The sequence below is a fragment of the Bos indicus x Bos taurus genome, chromosome 1 (genome assembly GCF_003369695.1).
Source record: "Bos indicus x Bos taurus breed Angus x Brahman F1 hybrid chromosome 1, Bos_hybrid_MaternalHap_v2.0, whole genome shotgun sequence".
In the NCBI taxonomy this organism is placed as follows: domain Eukaryota; kingdom Metazoa; phylum Chordata; class Mammalia; order Artiodactyla; family Bovidae; genus Bos; species Bos indicus x Bos taurus.
The window spans coordinates 83,879,260-83,903,536 of record NC_040076.1 but is presented as its reverse complement, the minus strand read 5'-3'; the positions used below and the strand labels follow the sequence as shown (position 1 = coordinate 83,903,536).

The 24,277-nt window shown below is 36.6% G+C and overlaps 1 protein-coding gene across 6 annotated transcripts in view; it reads left to right on the top strand.

The window, feature by feature from the left end:
* The window catches only part of ATP11B (ATPase phospholipid transporting 11B (putative)), a 124,187-nt gene that overhangs the window by 46,129 nt on the left and 53,781 nt on the right, over window positions 1-24,277 (top strand). For all 6 annotated transcript variants that reach the window (XM_027540159.1, XM_027540180.1, XM_027540153.1 and 3 more), the window contains 10 exons: window positions 68-149; window positions 5,147-5,297; window positions 6,136-6,333; window positions 8,472-8,714; window positions 9,311-9,486; window positions 10,702-10,770; window positions 12,557-12,630; window positions 15,768-15,871; window positions 19,086-19,267; window positions 20,736-20,939. In XM_027540159.1, coding sequence (XP_027395960.1) covers window positions 68-149; window positions 5,147-5,297; window positions 6,136-6,333; window positions 8,472-8,714; window positions 9,311-9,486; window positions 10,702-10,770; window positions 12,557-12,630; window positions 15,768-15,871; window positions 19,086-19,267; window positions 20,736-20,939 — 1,483 coding nt within the window. The remainder of the gene's footprint in view (window positions 1-67; window positions 150-5,146; window positions 5,298-6,135; window positions 6,334-8,471; window positions 8,715-9,310; window positions 9,487-10,701; window positions 10,771-12,556; window positions 12,631-15,767; window positions 15,872-19,085; window positions 19,268-20,735; window positions 20,940-24,277) is intronic.

Sequence of the window (24,277 nt, the reverse complement as noted above, 5' to 3'; positions counted from 1 at the left end):
TGCTAGTGAGTACATTCCTTTTGTGAAACATGGTGGAGGATTAGTTTAAGTCTGTTTTGTTTTTCAGGTGTTGCTGTATATACTGGAATGGAAACTAAGATGGCATTAAATTACAAGAGCAAATCGCAAAAACGATCTGCAGTAGAAAAGTAAGAAAACTATTTTATTTACACATAAATAGGACTGTTGATATGGATATTATATATGTATAAAATACGTGGTATATGTTTAAAGTCAACAAAAGATGGTATCCTTGAGGATAGGGAGAGTTTCTCATTTTTATTCAATTCTGATTTATTGACATACAGTTGATGAATAATATTAGTTTCAGGTGTAGTATGTGGTGATTTGACATTTGTATCAATTATGAAATGATACAATGAGACTAGTAATCGTCTGTCCCCATACAAAGTTATTGCAATATTATTGACCATATCCCTTATACAGATATTACATTCTCATATCATTTATTTTATAACCAAAGGTTTGTACTTCTTAATCCCTTTCACCAATTTTACCCATTCCCCCAATCCTGTCAGGCCAACCACCTATTTATATCTATGAGTCTGTTTTCATTTTGTTTTTTTAGATTCCACATATAAGTAAGATCATATGATATTTGTCTTTCTCTGTCTGACTTAGTATAATACACTTTAGATTCATCCATGTCACTGATGGCAATATTTCATTTTTTTATGGCTGAGTAATATTCCACTGTGTGTATATATACCACATCTTTTTTATCCATTCATCTATTGGTGGACACTGAGGTTGCTTCCATATCTTGGCTATTGTAGATAATGCTACAGTGAACATTGGGTGCGTATATCTTTTCAAACTAGTGCTTTTGTTTTCTTTGAGTAAATACACAAAAGTGAAGTTGCTGGACCATATGGCAGTTCTATTTTTACCTTTTTTGAGGAAGCTCCATATTGTTTTCCATAGTGGCTGCACCAATTTACAGTCTCACCATTCGTGTATTCAGTTCAGTTCAGTTGCTCAGTCGTGTCCGACTCTTTGCAACCCCATGGACTGTAGCACGCCAGGCTTCCCTGTCCATCACCAACTCCCGGAGCTTACTCAAACTCATGTCCATCGAATCAGTGATGCCATCCAACCATCTCATCCTCCGTCATCCCCTTCTCCTCCTGTCTTCAGTCTTTCCCAGCATCAGGGTCTTTTCCAGTGAGTCAGTTCTTATCAGGTGGCCAAAGTATTGGAGTTTCCGCATCAGTCCTTACAATGAATATTCTGGACTGATTTCCTTTACGATGGACTGGTTGGATCTCCTTGCAGTCCAGGGGACTCTCAAGAGTCTTCTCCAACACCACAGTTCAAAAGCATCAATTCTTTGGCACTCAGCTTTTTTTATAGTCCAACTCTCACATCCATACATGACTGCTGGAAACCATAGCTTTGACTAGATGGACCTTTGTTGGCAAAGTAATGTCTGCTTTTTAACATGCTGTCTAGGTTGGTCATAGCTTTTCTTCCAAGGAGCAAGTGTCTTTTAATTTCATGGCTGCAGCCACCATCTTCAGTGATTTTGGAGCCCCCCAAAATTAAGTCTCTCACTGTTTTCTAATTGGTGTATTAGAGTTCCCTTTTTTCCACATCCTTACCAGTACTTGTCATTCATTGTATTTTTGATGATAGTCATTCGGACAGATATGAGGTGTATCTCGTGGTTTTGATTTGCATTTCCCTGATCATTTGGGAAAATGTCCAATTAGATCTTTTGCCAGTTTTTTAATCTGATTGTTTTTCTGATGTTAGGTTGTGTGAATTTTTATATATTTTGGATATTAACCTCTTGTCAGATATATTATTTGTAGAGTTTTCTCTCATTGGGTGGGCTGCTTTTTTGTTTTATTGATAGTTTCCTTCACTGTGCAAAAGCTTTTTAGTTTGATATAGTCCCTTTTTGCTTTTGTGTCCCTTGCCTGCAAATATATATATATATGTATATATTTTGAGGAGATGCAATAGGTATATGTATATATTTTGGCCATGCCATACAGCATGTGGAATATTAGTTCTCCAACCAGGGATCGAACCTGGGCTCACAACACTGAAAGCTCAGAGTCCTAACTACTGAGGACCACCAGGAAACCACCCGTCCAAATATTAAGATCAATGTCAAAGAGGAATGGATGCTTTCTAACATTTATGTATACATGTAGCATTTTGCACAATATTTGGCATATTGTAGATGCTAAAATAATGATTTTAAAATAAAAACTGTTGAATAATAATGGAACCACTTGAGCGGACTAAACCTCCTACAGAAAAGAATTATAAAATCTGGACAGAATATTAATAAACAAGTATTTGAAAGCATTGGAAAGTGATCAAAAACAGAAACTGGCAAGGAGTCTACTCCTGAAAAATGACAGCAGCAACAAGGGGGAGTGCAGCTTTTTACCTGAGGGCCCTTTTTACTTACTGTGCTGCTGCACAGGCTATGAGAGAGCCTGAGCTTTATCGTGTGTAGACGTTAGAGGACAAAGTTCAAAGCTGAAGGAGCAGCTAAAAAGGCAAAAATCATTTAAGGGAATGAACTCCAAAACAGGCACATAAATTCTACCCAAATGACTGGATAAAAAGAAGCAATTAAACCCGATCTGAAAATAAAGAGAAGAAATATTTAAAATGTAGGCTTTAAACAACAGAATAAAAAACAAGCAATAGACAAAATTAAGAGCCAAAAGTTGCTTCTTTGCAAATATTAAAATAGGTAAATCTATACCCAGATCGGACACAACTGAAGTGACTTAGCAGCAGCAGCATACCTAGATCGAGGGATCAAAGGGAAAAGAAGTGGTAGAAGAGAGAAAACTTAAAAAGATTTGCATTGCCTCATTTCAAGACAGTATAAAGCTACAGTAAGTTTTGTATGATTTTAGCATGAAAAGATAGTTCAGTAGGTTAAAATATAGAGAGTTGAGAAATAGTGATTTTCAACTAAAGCATTAAGTGATTTCAGTGAGGAAAAAGTCTTTTCAACAAATGATGTAACAACAATTGGATATTCAAATGGGAAAAAAAATAATAAACTTCAACTCCTGCCTTACACTGTACACCAAAAAAATTTTTAGGATGGATCATAGATCTAAACATAAAAGCTAAAACTATGAAACTTTTAGAAGAAAACTTTGGAAGATATCTTCACAACCTGGAGATAACTAAGTACTTTTTAGGACACAAATAGCATAAATAAAAGGAAAAATTGATAAACTGGACTTCCTCAAAGTTAAAAACTTCTCATCAGACTACGCAATTAAGGAAATGAACAAATAAGCCACAAACTGGGAGAAGATATTCACAAGATCTATCTTACAAAGAACTTGTATTCAGAATATATAATGATATATTAAAAACTTCTATATGTTTATAATAAAAACAGCCCAGTGAAAAAAAATAGGTAAGATATGAACAGATACTTCACAAAGGAGAATATACATGTGGCCAACAGGCACATGAAAAAGTGTATATCATTAGTCACAAGAGATACAAAGTAGAACTACAAAGAGATACCAAGACGCACTTATTGAAGTGGTAAAAATGGAAACTGAAGGTTCCAAGTATTGGCAGATAAGGAGCAGCTGAAGCACTTCTAAGTAATCTGTGGGTCAAATAGGAAATTTCAAAGAAAAAATTTGTAAATACCTAGAAATTAATACAAATACAACAGTCACATTTTGTAGAATGTAGCTATAGCAGTGCTGAGAAGAAAATGTATAGTACTTGTATTAGGATTCTCTAGAGAAACTAAGCCAGTAGTTTATACCTAAGTTACATATAAGGGGAGATTTATTATAGGAATTGGTTCACGTGGTTGTGGAGCCCGTGAAGTCTCAGTCGGCCAAATGCAAGATAGAGACCCAGGAAACTTGGTGGCATAATTTAGCCCAAATCCAAAGTCCTAAGAACCAGCAGCTCTGAGGTCCCTAATCAAGAAGAGACAGAATTTCTCCTTCCTTCGCCTTTTCTTATTGTTGTTGTTGTTCCATTTGAGCCCTCAATGAATTGGATGATGCCTGCCTATTTTGGGGCTTTCCTGGTGGCTCAGACAGTAAAGAGTCTGCCTGCAGTGCAGGAGACCCATGTTCGATCACTAGGTCAGGAAGATACCCTGGAGAAGGGAATGGTTACCCACTCCAGTATTTTTGCCTGGAGAATTCCATGGACATGGACAGAGGAGCCTGGCAGACTACAGTCTATGGGCTTGCAAAAAGTCAGACATGACTGAGCGACTAGTTGCTATATTGGTGAGGGCGTATGTCTTTACTAAGTCTATTGAACTAACTATCTCTTCCAGAGACACCCTCACAAACACATCCAGAAACAATGTTTTACCAGCTCTCTGGTTAGCCTGGTCAAATCAACACACAAAATTAACTGTCACAGCACTAAATAATGATATTGAAAAAGAAACACCAGTGACAGAAATTGAAATTTAAATTATACCATTTGCAGTCACCACTCCCAAAGAAGTACCTAGGTGTACACCTAACAAAATCCATATAAAATCCATGTGCTGAAAAGAACAGAATGTTGATGAAGGACTTTAGAGATAAAATATTAAGCTTGCCCAGTGAAAAGAAGAGGGATTTTAAAGTCAATTCATGACTTGTATGATTTTGGGAAATCTACAGAACGATTTTTTAGTTTTGGTCACCATCTTTAAAAAGGATGCAATCTCTTCCTCACAGGTTTTTATAAATATTAGACAAGGTTGTTTTTTGTTTAACATAAGACAAGTTAGTGGTTGTGACAGAAGTTCTATAAAATATCAGTGCTATACAAATATTAGTTATGTTTGCACATAAAGTAAGATAGGTCCTGAAAATGTAGAAAATCTTTTGATAATTATTTACAGTAAAATAACTGGCCAAAACTGTCATTTACTATAAGCATTTTGAACAGTAGCTTAACTATAGTAAATATGTTTGTAATCGTATGTATCTGTTCTTTTATTTCTAGTAAATAGATTTAATTGAATGGTCATAAATTGTGTCATTTAGATAGCTATCATAATATCTTATATATTTAGTGTCTTATTTAATATCAATAATAATTTCCAAACAAATGAGTATAGTAACATGTTATTGATACATTTTATATTCTCTTTTTTTCATTTCAGGTCAATGAATACATTTTTGATAATTTATCTAATAATCCTTATTTCTGAAGCCATCATCAGTACTATCTTGAAATATACATGGCAAGCTGAAGAAAAATGGGATGAACCTTGGTATAACCAAAAAACAGAACATCAAAGAAATAGTAGTAAGGTATTTTATGATGTTCTTGACTCTGTTATAAAGAAAATTTTATTCTTTGGAAATTTTATATCTTTTAATGCTTTGTAGTGACTTCTGATAGGAGTTATCAGTGTCATCCCCTAAAAGTATTATTGTTGAAGGATATCAAAAGGATATTGCATGTGAAGAGTAGCCAACATGTTTGTACTGGTATGCTTTTTACATTTTAGGACATAAGCAATTATATTCCCTATGACATAATTTGAATGGTTAAAGAAGATCACAGAAATTTAGATTATCTGTATTGGCATTCCACTTCAGTACTAGATATTGAAATTTTCATTCCATTTACTGTATATTATAGATTATAACTAAAGAGTAAATTAATTAATTTTCATTTCTATCAGAGTAATTCACTGGGCTTCCCCAGTGGCTCAGTGGTTAAGAATCTCTGCCTGTGATGCAGGATACGCGGGTTCAATCCCTGGGTCAGGAAGATCCCCTGACTGACAAGAATGGCAACCCATTCTTGTCTAGAAAATTACAGGGACAGTGGAGTTTGGCGGGCTACAGTCCATGGTGTTGCAGAGTCAGACCTGACTGAGCAGCTGGGCACAGGCTTGCGCATAGGCACAGAAAGTAACAAATTAAGTAATTTGGTTTTAATCTTTTTTCCTTTCTCTTTAAGATTCTAAAGAACAATAAATGTGTTGAAAGGACAATTCAATAAATGCATTTCAATTCATGAGGCTATTCTGTTTCAGAATATAGTTAATAGTCTATTTAAATGTGAAACCGATTATTTTCTTCAGTGATGATAAAGAAATTCTCATATTTTTTCTTACCAAAAATCATTTTTTTCCCACAGATTCTGAAATTTATTTCAGACTTCCTTGCTTTTTTGGTACTCTACAATTTCATCATTCCAATTTCATTGTACGTGACAGTGGAACTGCAAAAATTTCTTGGATCATTTTTTATTGGCTGGGATCTTGATCTCTATCATGAAGAATCAGATGAGAAAGCTCAAGTCAATACTTCTGATCTGAATGAAGAACTTGGACAGGTAAAAATGATCCTTTTGTTTTTCTAATTTGTTATTTTTATCAAAACAATAAATATACAAAAACTAATAAAACTAAATATTACAAAACTTATACTAAAAAACAGCCCCACTTTCTTTGCTCCACACCTTGTTTCGTGTTTCCCATTTTGAAATCTTAAACTGTTCTTCATTATTTAGCATTGTATTTTTATATGGTATTCTTTCTGGATTTTTAAAGTTGCGACATTATTTACTATGAAATATAAAGATATAACCCTTACACTATTCCTTCTACACACATCTCCAGATGTATACCCACTTTGCCTCTCCATAGCTCCCCAATATTGTTAAATCACAATTTGGGATTTAATAAATATTCACTTACTGACATTATTAGAACTGTTTTGTTATAGTTTATTAACTCCTAGTTCTCTCTGTGTGCTGTGTAGTACTATAATTACATTTTTCCTATGTATTTTGGTTTTGTTAGACTTAATTGTTCTATTTTTCCATTCTCTTAATTTTCATTTACCACAAACAAATCTGATGAGTGTATGAACCATCTCTCACATATGCAAACACAGCAGGTAATCTAGGATTTCCTTTCTCTTTTTTATTCTGTTGCTCGCTTTCTCTTTTGAAGCCTTTCATTTTTCTGCTTCAATTTGGACTTCTTTCTGGACCAGCTTCTCAGCTGTCACCCTGGACTTCCTTTTCCATCACCCTAGAACTTCCCTTGTCTCCCATCTGTTTTAAATTTCCTGCCCTCTGCTTCCCATGTCTTCCCACCTGTTGCTTATTCTCTTATTTTGGTGGACCACATCTTCTAATAACTTCTTCGGAAAGGATGCATAAGATGGATATATTTTGAGTTTTTGCATGTCTAAAAATATCTTTATTCCCTTCTTACACTTGATTAATAATTTAGGTTGGGAATTATTTTTCCTCAATATTTTCAAAAGCAGTTCTCCATTTTTTTCCTGGCTTCCAGTGTTTCTATGAGAAATCCAATCCTATTCTGAGTCTCAGTTTTTCTATGTGATCTGTTGTTTTGTTTCTGGAAACGTTAATGTTTACAATCTTCTCTTTGTGCAATGAATCTGAAATTTTATGATGATACACCTTGGTGTCTTTTTTACTCCCTTTGGGCAAAGAACTCCAAGTCCTCTTAATCTAGAAACATGTCCTTCACTTCGAGGAATTTTCCTTATTTCTTTAGTAACAAGTCTGTTTCTGTTTTGTGGAATTTTATTTCTGAAATTTATTAATTTGGGTGTCAGACCATTTATCCTAATTTCCTAATTCTCTTTGAATTTTCATTTCCGTGTTTTTATAATACGGTTTCTGGGAGAAGTCATGCACTTTTATCTTTCCACCTATCTTTTGGTTTATTTCTATGATAATATTTTAAATTTCTAATATTATAGTATATCAGAACAGTGTGTTTGTTTGGCTGTGCCCTGTGGTTTGCAGGATCTTAGTTCATCAGTTCTGCTGTAATGTGACATATCCATTACTAAAAATCACTGTGCTGTGTAAAATTACTTACTAAAAACCACAGGGTTTATGGGAAAATGGGATTGGGGTATAACATAAACTTTGTCAGTAATACATTTAAAATGAAAAGGGAGGAACCTAATGACAACAGTACTTGCTAAATTATTAAGAAATACAATAAATATGGTAAATACAATAAATAAGTACTACAATAAATACGGCACTTTATGAAAAAGACCTAAAGTATACTTGTAGAAGTGGCCATCAGAAGTATTGCAGCTGGTTTTTGTGTGTTATTTGAATTTATTTATTTGGCTGATGGGTCTTGGTTTTAGCATGTGGGGGCATTCAAGATAAGATCTTTCAGTTGCGGCATGTGGAATATAGTTCCCTGACCAGGAACTATTTCTGCTGTTGATTAAACAAAAACTATCAGTCCCCTCTATAGATGAACGTAACTCTAAAGATGCCACAGACTTAGAAAAGTCTATAAATTTTAAATGTTTTGTGTTACCCTGCATCATTAATTATTTGTACTCTCAACATGAGTATATCAATGTTAATAGGTAAACAACATCAGGAGACAGAGGGCAGCTTTTTTTTTTTTTTTTGTCTAATATAAGACCCTGAACAGAAAAGTTTGTTTTCTTTTCTATCTCTAGGTGGAGTATGTGTTTACAGACAAAACTGGTACACTGACAGAAAACGAGATGCAGTTTCGGGAATGTTCAATTAATGGTACAAAATACCAAGAAATCAATGGTAGACTTGTATCTGAAGGACCAACACCAGACTCTTCAGAAGGAAACTTATCTTATCTTACTAGTTTATCCCATGTTAACAATTTATCCCATCTTGCAGCCGGTTCCTCCTTTAGAACCAGTCCTGAAAATGGAACTGAACTAGTAAGCAATTTTTAAGTTAATAAATAGGAATTTCATTTGAAATAGTAATTCTTTGTAGTTGGTGGGTTGTAGGAGAAAATGTTTTAAATGGTAGTGGGGCAAGAAATACACATTTGAAATGTTTATACTTTGGTTCAGCATTGAGAATTTATAGTCATAAGCAAACTTAAATTGTCACTTATTATGTATCTACTTTAGTTCTCTAGGTGTTTAAATGAGACTAAGTTAAGGAACGCGCTTCTGCCTTGAAGTAAATAAGACTTTGTTAAGGAACAGAGCTTAAATTTATTTAATACCTTTTCCATCTCAGTTCTGCCACAAAATAGTTTTTACCTTTACTTGCAATTTGGTTATGTCTACTGAAAAGATAGTCAGATGTTAAAGGGTCATAAGCAAACATGACGTCTTAACTCTTTGGAGTCAGAAGCAGCCAGCTAGCTATTACTTATGCAATTCAAGATTATAGCACTCTTGTTCTACATCTTTATCAAGTTACAAACTGTATTTAATGGCATTTTTTAGAATTTTGTTTCTGGTTTCCTACATGTTATTTGGTATTGGTATTTTTATTGTGAATATTAATTATGTTTCTGCAGATGAAAGAACATGATCTCTTCTTTAAAGCAGTCAGTCTCTGTCACACTGTGCAGATTAGCAGTGTTCAGACTGATAGCATTGGTGATGGTCCCTGGCAGTCCAGCTTTGCACCTGCCCAGTTGGAGTACTATGCATCTTCACCAGATGAAAAGGCTCTCGTGGAAGCTGCTGCAAGGTAGTTTAAGTATAATTTTCAAATCTTCAGAAAAATACCTTTTAAATAAAAGTGTGAAAATACAAGAAAATACTTTTAAATTCTCAGACAAAAAAGCACATAAAAATATTCTACATAAGAATGTGAAATGTCATTAATTTTGTTGTCAAGCTTGCATTAAGTCGTATTTTGAAGAGATCTCTTTAAAAGTCTACTGCATTCTGCATGTGTGCTCAGTCCTGTCTGACTTTGTGACCCTACAGACTGTAGCCTGCCAGATTCCTCTGTCTGTGGGCTTTCCCAGGAAAGAATACTGGAATAGTTTGCCATTTCCTCCTCCGAGGGATCTTCCCAACCCAGGGACCGAACCTGCATCTCCTGCATTGGCAGGCAGATTCTTTACCTGCTGAGCCATCGCGGAATACCCATACCCAAAGTTAACAACAAGCCAAAGTAATTTTGTTACATAAATTTTAACACATTTATTATAGGCTAGCAGTGTTATCAAATAATGGCACTTCTACTGGTCCTTTCATTGCTTCAGTCTTCTGATGGCAAGTTTTACTCTGACAGCAGAAGTAGTGTTGTAGTAGGTCCAGGCACCACTAGCTACTGTCTGATTGCTATGAAATATGTTGTGAGAAATACTTGTGTGTGTATTGTTTTGTACCAACTCGAATCCTTTAAGTTCTTAAAAATAATGCTATATATTCTCAAAGGAAATACTTTAATACATCTTAAACTTATATTTTAAATGTTTTTACTCAAGTCATATCGTAAAATATGAAATGTTGTTCAGTTGCCCAGTCATGTCCAACTCTTTGCAACCCCATGGACTGCAGCATGCCAGGCCTTCTGTCTCTCACCATCTCCTAGAGTTTGCCCAAGTTTATGTCCACTGACTCAGTGATGCCATCCAACCATCTCATACTCTGTTGCCCTCTTGTTCTGCCTTCAATCTTTCCCAGCATCAGGGCCTTTTCCAGTGAGTAGCTGTTTGCATCAGGCAGCCAAACTACTGGAGCTTCAGCTTCAGCATCAGTCCTTCGAATGAGTATTTAAGGTTGATTTGCTTTAGGACTGACTGGTTTGATCTCCTTGCTGTCCAAGGGACTGTTGAAGAGTCTTCTCTAGCACCAGTTTGAAAGCATCAGTTCTTTGGCACTGTGCCTGCCTTCTTTATGGTCCACCTCTCATCCTTTATATCTTATATTTCTTTCTTCTTTTATTTCCTAGATTTGGCATCGTGTTTGTTGGTAATTCTGGAGAAATTATGGAAGTTAAAACTCTTGGAAAACTGGAACGGTAATTTTTTTCTATATGTAATTTTCTATGTATTGAATACTATAGAACAGGAATCGGTAAAGTGACCCAGAAGCCAGATCTGGCCTACAGCTTGTTTTTGTATAGCCTGTAGACTAAATTGCATTTTTAAAATGTTTTCAGAAACAAAAATGCAACAGAGATCATATATGATGTTCAAAGCCTAAAGTATTTGCTATCCGGCACCTTAAAGGTTTACTAAGGCCTGCTCTAGAATGATGTCAGTATTACATTGTATCTCATCACAATAATAATATAATTGTCTGAATCTTTCATCTGTACTTTAGCTTAACGGTTCTTGAATTTACTTATGTGTTTATTTTTACATGTAAAGGTAATGAGTTTTATGTTTCTACTCACTAAACAAAAATTTCTTTATCTTTCCAATGATTTTTATCTTTCAAACATTAAGGAACTGTTGTATCATTTCCAATACTTCTACTGTTGGATAAAGTAGTCCATTCTTATCATATTCATATATCTTTTGTGGTTTTTATCAGTTCTGATCACATCTCAGCTCCAGCCCTGCTTGTCCAAACTATGCTTTTCTGAACTAAATAGTGCCCAGTCTTTGACCACTTCTATCTGGGACCCTGTCTAGCTCATTTTATCAACTTCCACACTTGACCATCAGACACCAAATTCTTCTGCAGCTCCCTAGAGAGATCTTCCCTGTCCCGTCCCGTCCCCCCCGCTGCCCCGCCCCGCAGCTGTCCTGTCCTGGGTTTAGAATCACTGCTATAATGAGCCTCTGTTACTAATGTGAGGGCTTATATTTCTCAGATGTGTTTGGTCAGAAAAAAGGGTTTAGAATCACTCACCCTTTTTAGTGAGGAAACATGAAGCTGGGCAGATATGCATTCCAATCCTTGCTCTGCCACTCATATGCTTATTTGGCTTAGGCAAATGAATATGCCTTTCTGAGTATAATAGTCTTCATCTGTAAAGTGAGATAAGACCTACATCCTTTGGTTTTCATGGGTGTTAAATGATAGAAGGTATGTAAAGTATGTGGCATTCCGTTAAGTATTAGACTGACCAAAATGGTCATTCAGGTTTTCCCATGAGATCTTTTGGCAAAACCTGGATGAACTTTTTCTCCAATCCAATACTTAATAAAAGTCTGTTCCTTCTTTTTCTATCTTGTATTGTTAATTGACTCATGATCCATCATCTTAAAAAATATAGTTGAGATTAATTTCTTGTTCTGAATTAACCATTTTATCTCTTATGGGGGTTCTTTCCAAATAGTCACTTCAGTTCAGTCGCTCAGTCATGTCCGACTCTTTGCGACCCCATGAATGGCAGCACGCCAGGCCTCCCTGTCTGTCACCATCTCCCGGAGTTCACTCACACTCACGTCCATTGAGTCAGTGATGCCATCCAGCCATCTCATCCTCTGTCGTCCCCTTCTCCTCCTGCCCTCAATCCCTCCCAGCATCAGAGTTTTTCCAATGAGTCAACTCTTCACATGAGGTGGCCAAAGTACTGGAGTTTCAGCTTTAGCATCATTCCTTCCAAAGAAATCCCAGGGCTGATCTCCTTTGAATGGACTGGTTGGATCTCCTTGCAGTCCAAGGGACTCTCAAGAGTCTTCTCCAACACCACAGTTCAAAAGCATCAATTCTTCAGCACTCAGCTTTCTTCACAGTCCAACTCTCACATCCATACATGACCACTGGAAAAACCATAGCCTTGACTAGACTAATAGTCACTTAATATTATTCAAAAAGTAAAGATTTTGTCTTTCTTATTTTTTTTCACTTAGATACAAGCTGCTTCATATTTTGGAATTTGATCCAGATCGTAGAAGAATGAGTGTAATTGTTCAAGCACCTTCAGGTAACAAATCTAAACTTTTATGAATTTGTACTTATTTAATATTGTATTTGAAGTGGTTTGCCATTCCCTTCTCCAGTGGACCCCATGAACAGTATGAAAAGGCAAAATGATAGGATACTGAAAGAGAAACTCCCCAGGTCAGTAGGTGCCCAATATGCTACTGGAGATCAGTGGAGAAATAACTCTGGAAAGAATAAAGCGATGGAGCCAAAGCAAAAACCAATACCCAGTTGTGGATGTGACTGGTGATAGAAGCAAGGTCCAATGCTGTAAAGAGCAATATTGCATAGGAACCTGGAATGTCAGGTCCATGAATCAAGGCAAATTGGAAGTGGCCAAACAGGAGATGGCAAGAGTGAATGTCGACATTCTAGGAATCAACGAACTGAAATGGACTGGAATGGGTGAATTTAACTCAGATGACCATTATATCTACTACTGCGGACAGGAATCCCCTCAGAAGAAATGGAGTAGCCATCATGGTCAACAAAAGAGTCCAAAATGCAGTACTTGGATGCAATCTCAAAAACGACAGAATGATCTCTGTTCGTTTCCAAGGCAAACCATTCAATATCACAGTAACCCAAGTCTATGCCCCAACCAGTAACGCTGAAGAAACTGAAGTTGAACGGTTCTATGAAGACCTACAAGACCTTTTAGAACTAACACCCAAAAAAGATGTTCTTTTCATTATAGGGGACTGGAATGCAAAAGTAGGAAGTCAAGAAACACCTGGAGTAACAGGCAAATTTGGCCTTAGAATAGGGAATGAAGCCGGGCAAAGACTAATAGAGTTTTGCTAAGAAAATGCACTGGTCATAGCAAACACCCTCTTCCAACAGCACAAGAGAAGACTCTACACATGGACATCACCAGATGGTCAACACTGAAATCAGATTGATTATATTCTTTCAAGACACAGATGGAGAAGCTCTATACAGTCAACAAAAACAAGACCAGGAGCTGACTGTGGCTCAGATCATGAACTCCTTATTACCAAATTCAGACTGAAATTGAAGAAAGTAGTGAAAACCACTAGACCATCAAATCCCTTATGATTATACAGTGGAAGTGAGAAATAGATTTAAGGGCCTAGATCTGATAGATAGAGTGCCTGATGAACTATGGAATGAGGTTCATGACATTGTACAGGAGACAGGGATCAAGACCATCCCCATGGAAAAGAAATGCAAAAAAGCAAAATGGCTGTCTGAGGAGGCCTTACAAATAGCTGTGAAAAGAAGAGAAGCGAAAAGCAAAGGAGAAAAGGAAAGATATAAGCATCTGAATGCAGAGTTCCAAAGAATAGCAAGAAGAGATAAGAAAGCCTTCCTCAGCGATCAGTGCAAAGAAATAACAGAAAACAACAGAATGGGAAAGACTAGGGATCTCTTCAAGAAAATCAGAGATACTAAGGGAACATTTCATGCAAAGATGGGCTCCATAAAGGACAGAAATGGTATGGACCTAACAGAAGCAGAAGATATTAGGAAAAGGTGGCAAGAATACACAGAAGAACTGTCCAAAAAAGATCTTCACGACCCAGATAATCACAATGGTGTGATCATTCACCTAGAGCCAGACACCCTGGAATGTGAAGTCAAGTGGGCCTTAGAAAGCATCACTACGAACAAAGCTAGTGGAGTTGATGAAATTCCAGTTGAGCTATTTCAAATCCTGAAAGATGATGCTGTGAAAGTGCTGCACTGAATATGCCAGCAAATTTGGAAGACTCGTCAGTGGCCACAGGACTGGAAAAGGTCAGTTTTCATTCCAATCCCAAAGAAAGGCAATGCCAAAGAATGCTCAAACTACCGCACAATTGCACTCATCTCACACACTAGTAAAGTAATGCTCAAAATTCTCCAAGCCAGACTTCAGCAATATGTGAACCGTGAACTTCCTGATGTTCAAGCTGGTTTTAGAAAAGGCAGAGGAACCAGAGATCAAATTGCCAACATCCGCTGGATCGTGGAAAAAGCAAGAGAGTTCCAGAAAAACATCTATTTCTGCTTTATTGACTATGCCAAAGCCTTTGACTGTGTGCATCACTATAAACTGTGGAAAATTCTGAAAGAGATGGGAATACCAGACCACCTGACCTGCCTCTTGAGAAACCTGTATGCAGGTTAGGAAGCAACAGTTAGAACGGGACATGGAACAACAAACTGGTTCCAAATTGGGAAAGGAGTATGTCAAGGCTGTATATTGTCACCCTGTTTATTTAACTTATATGCTGAGTACATCAGGAGAAACGCTGGACTGGAAGAAGCACAAGCTGGAATCAAGATTGCCGGGAAAAATATCAATAACCTCACATATGCAGATGACACCACCCTTATGGCAGAAAGTGAAGAGGATCTAAAAAGCCTCTTGATGAAAGTGAAAGTGGAGAGTGAAAAAGTTGGATTAAAGCTCAACGTTCAGAAAACGAAGATCATGGCATGTGGTCCCATCACTTCATGGGAAATAGATGGGGAAACAGTGGAAGCAATGTCAGACTTTATTTTTCTGGGCTCCAAAATCACTGCAGATGGTTACTGCAGCCATGAAATTCAAAGATGCTTACTCCTTGGAAGGAAAGTTATGACCAACCTAGATAGCATATTCAAAAGCAGAGACATTACTTTGCCAACAAAGGTCCATCTAGTCAAGGCTATGGTTTTTCCAGTGGTCATGTACGGATGTGAGAGTTGGACTGTGAAGAAGGCTGAGCGCTGAAGAATTGATGCTTTTGAACTGTGGTGTTGGAGAAGACTCTTGGGAGTCCCTTGGACTGCAAGGAGATCCAACCAGTCCATTCTAAAGGAGATCAGTCCTGGGTGTTCTTGGAAGGAATGATGCTGAAGCTGAAACTCCACCTCATGCGAAGAGTTGACTCATTGGAAAAGACTCTGATGCTGGGAGGGATTAGGGGCAGGAGGAGAAGGGGATGCCAGAGGATGAGATGGCTGGATGGCATCACTGAATCGATGGACGTGAGTCTGAGTGAACTCCGGGAGTAGGTAATGGACAGGGAGGCCTGGCGTGCTGCGATTTATGGGATCGCAAGAGTCGGACATGACTGAGCGACTGAACTGAACTGAAATGAATATTGTATCTAATACAATTTTTTAAATGTTCATTTTTCTTTTTAGGTGAGAAGCTTTTATTTGTTAAAGGCGCTGAATCATCAATTCTCCCTGAATGTATAGGTGGAGAAATAGAAAAAACCAAAATTCATGTAGATGAATTTGCTTTGGTAAGTGGAAATTTCTCTGATTTAAAAACCATTAAAAATATATATGAAAGATATTTGCATTAGTATTTTATCAAAAATTACAGTAATTCTGTAGTTCTGTTACATTATGTGTTGGTTCCTCATTCTTTGGTTAAATACTGACCTTTTAACCTGCAAACATATATCTTCTGTTTGAACCTATTACAGCCAGAGTACTTATGGCTTTAAGGACCCCTCAAATTGCTGCATTATAAAAGGAGGGATTTTCCTAGTGGTCCAGTTATTAAGACTCTTGCTTCCACTGCAGGGGGCACAGATTTTTATTCCTGGTCAGGGAATTAAGATTCCCACACAGCACAGCCAAAAAAACGGAGGGGGTTATACAAAAAAATCTCAAGAATGTGTAGAACTGGAACCCTCATACATGCTATGGAAATATAAATGATATGGCCAACTTTAGAAATAGTTTTACAGTTACTCGTGCAACACAGAATAATATAGAGTTACTATATGAGTCAAGGTATACATCCATAGAATTGAAAATATACATCTAACAAAAACTTGGACACAAATGTTTGTAGCAGCTTTATTCCTAATAGCTAAAAACATGGAAAAACCCAAATGTCTGTCAACTGATGAATGGATTAAACAGTGTCCTATCTGTATAATGGAGTGTTAATTGGCCATTAAAAGAAATGATGTTCCTTTGTTAAGTGAAAGAAGCTAGTCACAAAAGGCCACATATTCTGTTTATATGAAAATCCAGAATAAGCCAATTCATAGAGCCAGAAATCAGATTAGTAGTTGCCGGGAGCTGGAGTAAGGGGGAAAAGGGAAGCGTCTGCTAATGAGTATGGAATTCCTTTTGAAGGTGATGAAAATGTTCTGGAATCAGATAGTCATGATTGCATGACTTCATGAGTACACTAAGGACCAGCTAATTGTACTCTTTAAAGTGAATTATGGTATGTGACTTATGTCCCTCTTAATAAAAGAATGTAGGAGAATCTTACAAAAATAAAGTGCTACAGTTCATGTGAAGAGGAAACTTATTAAGCAGTTCTATCTCAGTCTTAGAGCTTCATGATCTCTCATTTCTGCATTTCTGTAAATGTTTGCTCCATACTTATCTCTATACATCTGCCTCTTTACAGTTTCTTCTCTCCCATTACTTATTTTCTAATTGTTTATGGTCTAGTTCATCTACCACACTGTAACATCTGTAAGAACAAAGATATTCTACTTTTCTGTCATTTTAATATCTAGAACAATGCTTTCACTAAGCTGGGACTCAACAAATACTTGTTGCGGAATGAATTAATTTCATTTGTTTATAACTCTGATAGTCTCTTGACTTATTTAAGAGAAACAGGTGTTTATAAATATAGGTCATATGTAAATCAAGGAAAGCCAATATTTAGAAATCTACTAAGTAGTGACCTGCCTCTTGAGAAATCTGTATGCAGGTCGGGAAGCAACAGTTAGAACTGGACATGGAACAACAGACTGGTTCCAAATAGGAAAAGGAGTACGTCAAGGCTGTATATTGTCACCCTGCTTGTTTAACTTATATGCAGAGTACATCATGAGAAACACTGGACTGGAAGAAGCACAAGCTGCAATCAAGATTGCCGGGAGAAATATCAATAACCTCACATATGCAGATGACACCACCCTTATGGCAGAAAGGAAAGAGGAACTCAAAAGCCTCTTGATGAAAGTGAAAGTGGAGAGTGAAAAAGTTGCCTTAAAGCTCAACATTCAGAAAACGAAGATCATGGCATGTGGTCCCATCACTTCATGGGAAATAGATGGAGAAACAGTGTCAGACTTTATATTTTTGGGCTTCAAAATCACTGCAGATGGTTACTGCAGCCATGAAATTCAAAGATGCTTACTCCTTGGAAGGAAAGTTATGTCCAACCTAGATAGCATATTCAAAAGCAGAGACATTACTTTGCCAACAAAGGTCCGTCTAGTCAAGGCTATGGTTTTTCCAGTAGTCATGTACGGATGTGAGAGTTGGACTGTGAAGAAGGCTGAGCGCCGAAGAATTGATACTTTTGAACTGTGGTGTTGGAGAAGACTCTTGGGAGTCCCTTGGACTGCAGGGAGATCCAACCAGTCCATTCTAAAGGAGATCAGCCCTGGGATGTCTTTGGAAGGAATGATGCTAAAGCTGAAACTTCACTACTTTGGCCACCTCGTGCGAAGAGTTGACTCACTGGAAAAGACTCTGATGCTGGGAGGGATTGGGGTCAGGAGGAGAAGGGGACGACAGAGGATGAGATGGCTGGATGGCATCACTGACTCGATGGATGTGAGTCTGAGTGAATTCCGGAGTTGGTGATGGACAGGGAGGCCTGGCGTGCTGCGATTCATGGGGTCGCAAAAAGTCGGACACGACTGAACAACTGAACTGAACTGAAGTAGTGTCATATAGTATTTTAAAACCTTTCCTTTCTGAGTCCTTTTATTAGAATCTTTATTTTGGGTTTTTGTGAGGAAAATGTAAGAAAAAGAACTTTTATAAGCTTTCAGAGTTAGATACCAACTTTCAGATATTAATACCATAAGAAAAATTGATCCTTGGTACAATCAGATAATCAAACATGTATTCCTAAGTTTTGTATAATTCCAAATCACCAGTGAAGATACAATGATACAATTAAAAATCATTCATTCTGTGACTCTAGAAAAGTATTGGTTGGTTGATAATGACCACCTTACAGTCTTCTTTATTTGAATTGTGAATTTGTCATACCATGAAGCCTCAGGAAATTATAGTCCCCTTTGCTTAAAAAAATTTTTTTAAGTAGATAAAAGTAAATTTTTAGTGGTTAAAACAAGAGAGTAGAACCTAGTGCTGCCTCTTTTGATTGGCCTGAAGGTACCTTTGTAGAACTTTTTACTTTCCTGGTAAAAAACGGTTCTAAAATTACAGATAGATCATGTTTATGAGCATGTCTAGGCTCTGTAATGTTGTACAATTCAGTGACCTTAATTATTATGAGCAACTTTTTAAGAACCCATCAGAAATTGAAAGAGCTATGATAATATGTATCCCACAATTCAGATGACTGTGGTTTTGTAACAGTTTCCTGTCACTAGATGATGATAATTTTTAAATTTGATAGTTAATTTTTGGTAATGGTATCCTCAGTTTATTTCAATAACTTTTTGATTCCCCATTAGTTATTTTCGTTCAATTTTGTCTTTAATTTTTCTCTTTTAGAAAGGGCTAAGAACTCTTTGTATGGCCTATAGGCAATTTACATCTAAAGAGTATGAGGAAATAAATAGACGTTTATTTGAAGCCAGGACTGCCTTGCAGCAACGGGAAGAGAAATTGGCAGGTGTCTTCCAGTTCATAGAGAAAGACCTGATATTACTGGGAGCTACAGCAGTAGAAGACAAGTAAGTATCAGATAAATAGTCAATGTCATTTTTCTCATAAGAATTTTTCTAACCAAATATTTGTAATACATGACAAACTCCACTTTTAACATTTTATAGTGACTTAATGTATTTAAAATAAAAAGTTAAAGCTTTAATTTTTCCCAGTCCATACATATAATTTTTGTCCTAGTCAGCTATCTGAAATACTTGATAGAATCCAGCCGTGTATAGTTTTGAGTTTTTAGACAACTACTCCGTGTGCCATTCAAAGATTTTAAGCTCTTGCTTAATTCTCCAGCCTCACCTCCTGCCATTGCCACCTTCTGCTTTACATTTCAGCAGTACCAAACTGTCTTGTTTTCTGAACAACAGTGAAGACTGTTTTAACTAAAACTGTTCTATTTTTGCCTTTTACACTTTGTAAAGCTGTGCCTTCTGCCTGGATCATTTTTCTCTTATCCATCTATGAATACCCATTCATAAATTATAGTTCATATATTACCCGCACTCTAGGAAGATCTTTCCTGAGTCCTAATACTATTAAAAATTCTCTTCTTTGGGAAGCCTTCATGTTTTGTAGGTAGTTTCTGCTGTTGTCCTTGTGACAGTATATTACAGTTACTTATTTGAAGACTTTCTTCTCTGTTAGCCTGTGAATTCCATGCCATCTGTTTATTCATTGCCTTTGTTCCCTAGCCTCTCTCTCCATGTATGTTTCACTTTCTTGAATTATTGAATTCTACAAATTAAGTATATTGTTAGGTTTTTTTCTACGACCTAGATCTAAGGTGTTTGCATTTTTTTTAAGATCTAGTGTTTCATTTACTTTTCAGTGGTCCTTGTGAGATTTCTGAGATTCTCTGAGGTTATGTAGACCTTTATTGTCTGCAGTCTGATTTTTGAACTACTGATTTAAGAGATTTTCTTATCAAAAAGAAAATCTCCTAATTTGAAATTTAAGACTTTTAAGAAATAAGTTTGTGAAGACTGTATAGTTAGTTGGTTTTATAAAAATCAACTTCAAAGTACAGTCTTAAAATACAAAGTTGTAGGTTTTATATTTAAGCTTACATAGTGCTCCAGCATATTAATACCCGGTGAGCTTCAAAAAACCAAATACGTTTACAGTAGTAGTATCTGTCACCAAAATGAAGAGGAAGGAAACTTAACAATTGTAAGAATGCATACATGTTCTCATCAAGGCAGTATTGACCCAGGTGATTCGTATCTGTCACCTCAAATGCCCCACAACTCAGGAATGCCCGTTGTGACACATGTGTCAGCATAGAGTTGTAGATTTTGTATTAGCCAGGTGATCACTGATCTGGGTTATTCTTGTTTTTTCCCTAGTGGGAAAAAAAGTCGGTTGTTTTACTATACTGTAGCATTCCTAGGTTAAGGAGTTCAGAATTACCCTACTTGTACTATGTGGTTTACACTTAAAATTTGGTCAAAAAAGTATTCTCTGTGTTTCTTTTGTTTTCAGACTACAAGATAAAGTTCGAGAAACTATTGAAGCATTGAGAATGGCTGGTATCAAAGTATGGGTACTTACTGGAGATAAACATGAAACAGCTGTTAGTGTGAGTTTGTCATGTGGACATTTTCACAGAACCATGAACATCCTTGAACTTTTAAACCAGAAATCAGACAGTGAATGTGCTGAAAAATTGGGGCAGCTTGCCAGAAGGTAAGAATATAGTTACCTGCATCATGGAGTTCAGGGGTCAGGAAGCTATTGCCCGATGGACCCAAATATGGCCCACTGCCCTTTTTTACAGCCCATGTGCTGAAAATAACTTTCACATTTTTTTTCCTTATTGTTAATTCTTTATTGCATGCCTGTGTGCTCAGTTGTGTCCAACTCTTTGCAGCCCCCTGGACTGTAGCCCGCCAGGCTCCTCTGTCCTTGGGATTTCCCAGGCAAGAATACTGGAGTGGGTTGCCATTTCCTCCTCCAGGGGATCTTCCTGATCCAAGGATGGAACCTGGGTCTCCTGTGTCTCCTGCATTGGCAGGTGGATTCTTTTCCTTTATTGGGGTGGTGCAATCTCAGAACATGATGACTGAAGGTAAATGGGTAGTCACATTTTTTAATGGATGAAAAAGAAGTCAAAGAAGAGTAATATTTCATAGTGTGAAAATTACATGAAATTAAAAATTTAATGTACTTAAATTTTATTGGAACAGAGCCACATTGGTTCATTTACACATCAGCAAAGGCTTTTGTGCTCCAACAGCACAATTGAGTAATTGGGACAGAGCACTTTTATCATTTCTCATTGCTGTTTGATACACTGCAAATCACAGTGACACAGTTATAGCTCATTGTTTTTCTGTGCCACACTGCTGTATGGCAGTTTGGTATATTTTTATTGTCAGTATTTAACTGTCATGTCCAACATAAAAAGAAAAATGGACTTTTAATATACTCTTAAAGCACAGTAGAGTGTTGATTATTTTATTATCAAGTTAGATGGCAACGCATTATGTTTATTATTCAGTGACGATATGGTTTAATATACTGCCTGTTTCAGATATAATCAGATATGAACTAAAAATCTCATTACCGATGGTTCTTTTGTAATGTAAAATCTCATTACAGATCAGCATTAACAGATGGACATGTGCCAGCTGACTTTGATAGAGGACATGAACTTTGAACCCCAATTAAAATGTTCTTCCCCTAACAAGAAAAAGATTTCTGTTCTATTATTTTTAAAATTATATTTAATGATTATTATTAGATTTTTTTACTTAAAATTTTTATCAAAATTTGTTTCTTCTTTGGTAATGTAAGAACCTATATGATATCTTCAATTTAGTCTCATGGCCTGCAAAGCTTAAAATTGAAATATTTACTTCTGGTGCTGTATAGAAAACATTTACCAACCAGTGATACAGTTCACATGACCAGACTGGGAAATGCACATGCATTTTACTGTTCAAAGATACTTTCATGAGTATATATGCTCTTAATTTGTTCTGTTTTTCTCTATATCTGCTTCTTTAGGTAGAACTTTTTTTAGGAGCCCTCATTTAACACAATTTCTTTAAATTTTATTTATTTATGGCCATGCTGCATGTCTTTATTTCTGTGCAGGCTTTTCTCTAGCAGTGAGCAGGCTTCTCAATGCAGTGGCTTCTTTGCTTCAGAGCATGGGCTCAAGGGCATGTGAGCTTCAGTAGTTGTGGCTCCTGGACTTCAGAGCACAGGCTCAGTAGTTGTGGTGCACAGGCTTAGTTGAGCTGCAGCCTGTGGAATCTTCCCAGATCATTGATCAACCTCTCCACCCCCCCCCCCCCCCCGCCCCCACCGTGTCTCCTCCATTGGCAGGCAGATTCTTCACCACTAAGCCACCAGGGGATCCCCAGTTTGTTTGTTTGTTTTTTTCTTTTTACCTTAAATAGGAGTGCTTCAGTGTAAGCATGAGGGTTACTTGTATGTAGGTATCTGAGATGTCCTACTGGTATTTGTCTTTGCAGTCTTGTGATATTAATGCAGAAAAACAAATATGAAAAGATGATGGCCACAGTTGTCACTGTACATTCAGTGCTTTATTTATGTTTGTTATGCAGGGATTGATGTGATACTAAATTTTGGATTTTATCAGAGAAAAGCTTATTTAAGGAATGTTTTATTTTTTTAATATAAATTTATTTATTTTAATTGGAGGTTAATTACTTTACAATATTGTTTTGGTTTTGCCATACATCAACATGAATCTACCATAGGTATATACGTGTTCCCCATCCTGAACCCCCCTCCCTCCTCCCTCCCCGTACCATCCCTCTGGGTCATCCCAGTGCACCAGCCCCAAGCATACAGTATCATGCATCGAACCTGGACTGGCAATTCGTTTTAAAGAGACAGTACAACTTTCAGAAAGGTCTTTGCTTGAGCTCAAAAAGGTGGTTGATTTAGGTTAATGACACTGGTTTTGAAGCAATGCCAACACTATTGTGGCTACTTAAACATTTAAGGGCATAATGTTCAAAACTCCCTAAAATATACAAACTAATTGTTCAGAATCATTTGCTTCTTAAATATTACTCCTGATTATAAAAGTAATAAATACTCATTTTAAAAGCACTGAAAATAAGATATGATGATTAGTAATATAATACAGCCATCTGAAGATAATTGTTATTTGTATTTTCAAATATTTTTAAGTCTTCTATATATGTGCTGAGTCTGTTAAGATCATGGGTATTGTTCATTTCCCTTTTTGTACAAAAGTGTATTATATTTTGTATTATAAAGTGAATATTATACCTTAAAATTAATTTTAGGCTTGGTACGTGAAATGTATGTTTCAGAGATACCATTTTAGTGGAATATATTTTCTTCCTTTTCTTTTTTTCTTTTGCTGAGTCTCAAAGCTTGTGGGATATTAGTTCCCCAACCAGAGATTGAACCCAGATCTCTGCAGTGAGAGCACAGAGTCCTAACCACTGGACCACCAGGGAATTCCTGAAATATGTTTTCTGAGTTAACCATATAAGTCAATAGGATTTTGATTTACAGACTTTCAGGAAGTATCTGTTCTAAAAATCTTAGATATAGCAAAAGAATTCCATACCTTTGAAAGCTTTAGTGTATGTATCTAATCCTTCAAAAACACATTGATTGTCTCCTATGTAGGCATTTGGGACAGTCATATAAGGTGTGTTGTTTATTCCCAGAATACTTAAAATGTGTCAGAAAAAAAGAAGTAAATATATTGTCACAACCATCACAACTGAATTGTAACAAAGGCAAGAACAGAGAACTGTCTGTGGACCAAAGAGGGAAACTTAGCCCAAGTTTATCCTTGAAACAGCTCTGTACATTAGAACTCTGTACATTGGAACTCATGACTGTGTTGTCTCCTGTTTTGAGATGTAAACTTGTCAGAAAATAACACCAAGAAGCAAAGTGGCCCATGTATGCAAATTCCCAGAGCTGAGAGGCTCATTCAGGCAATTGATACTATCAATTGTAGCTAACTATGGCCAGGGAATGGAATAGATGGGAGAGGATGTGGG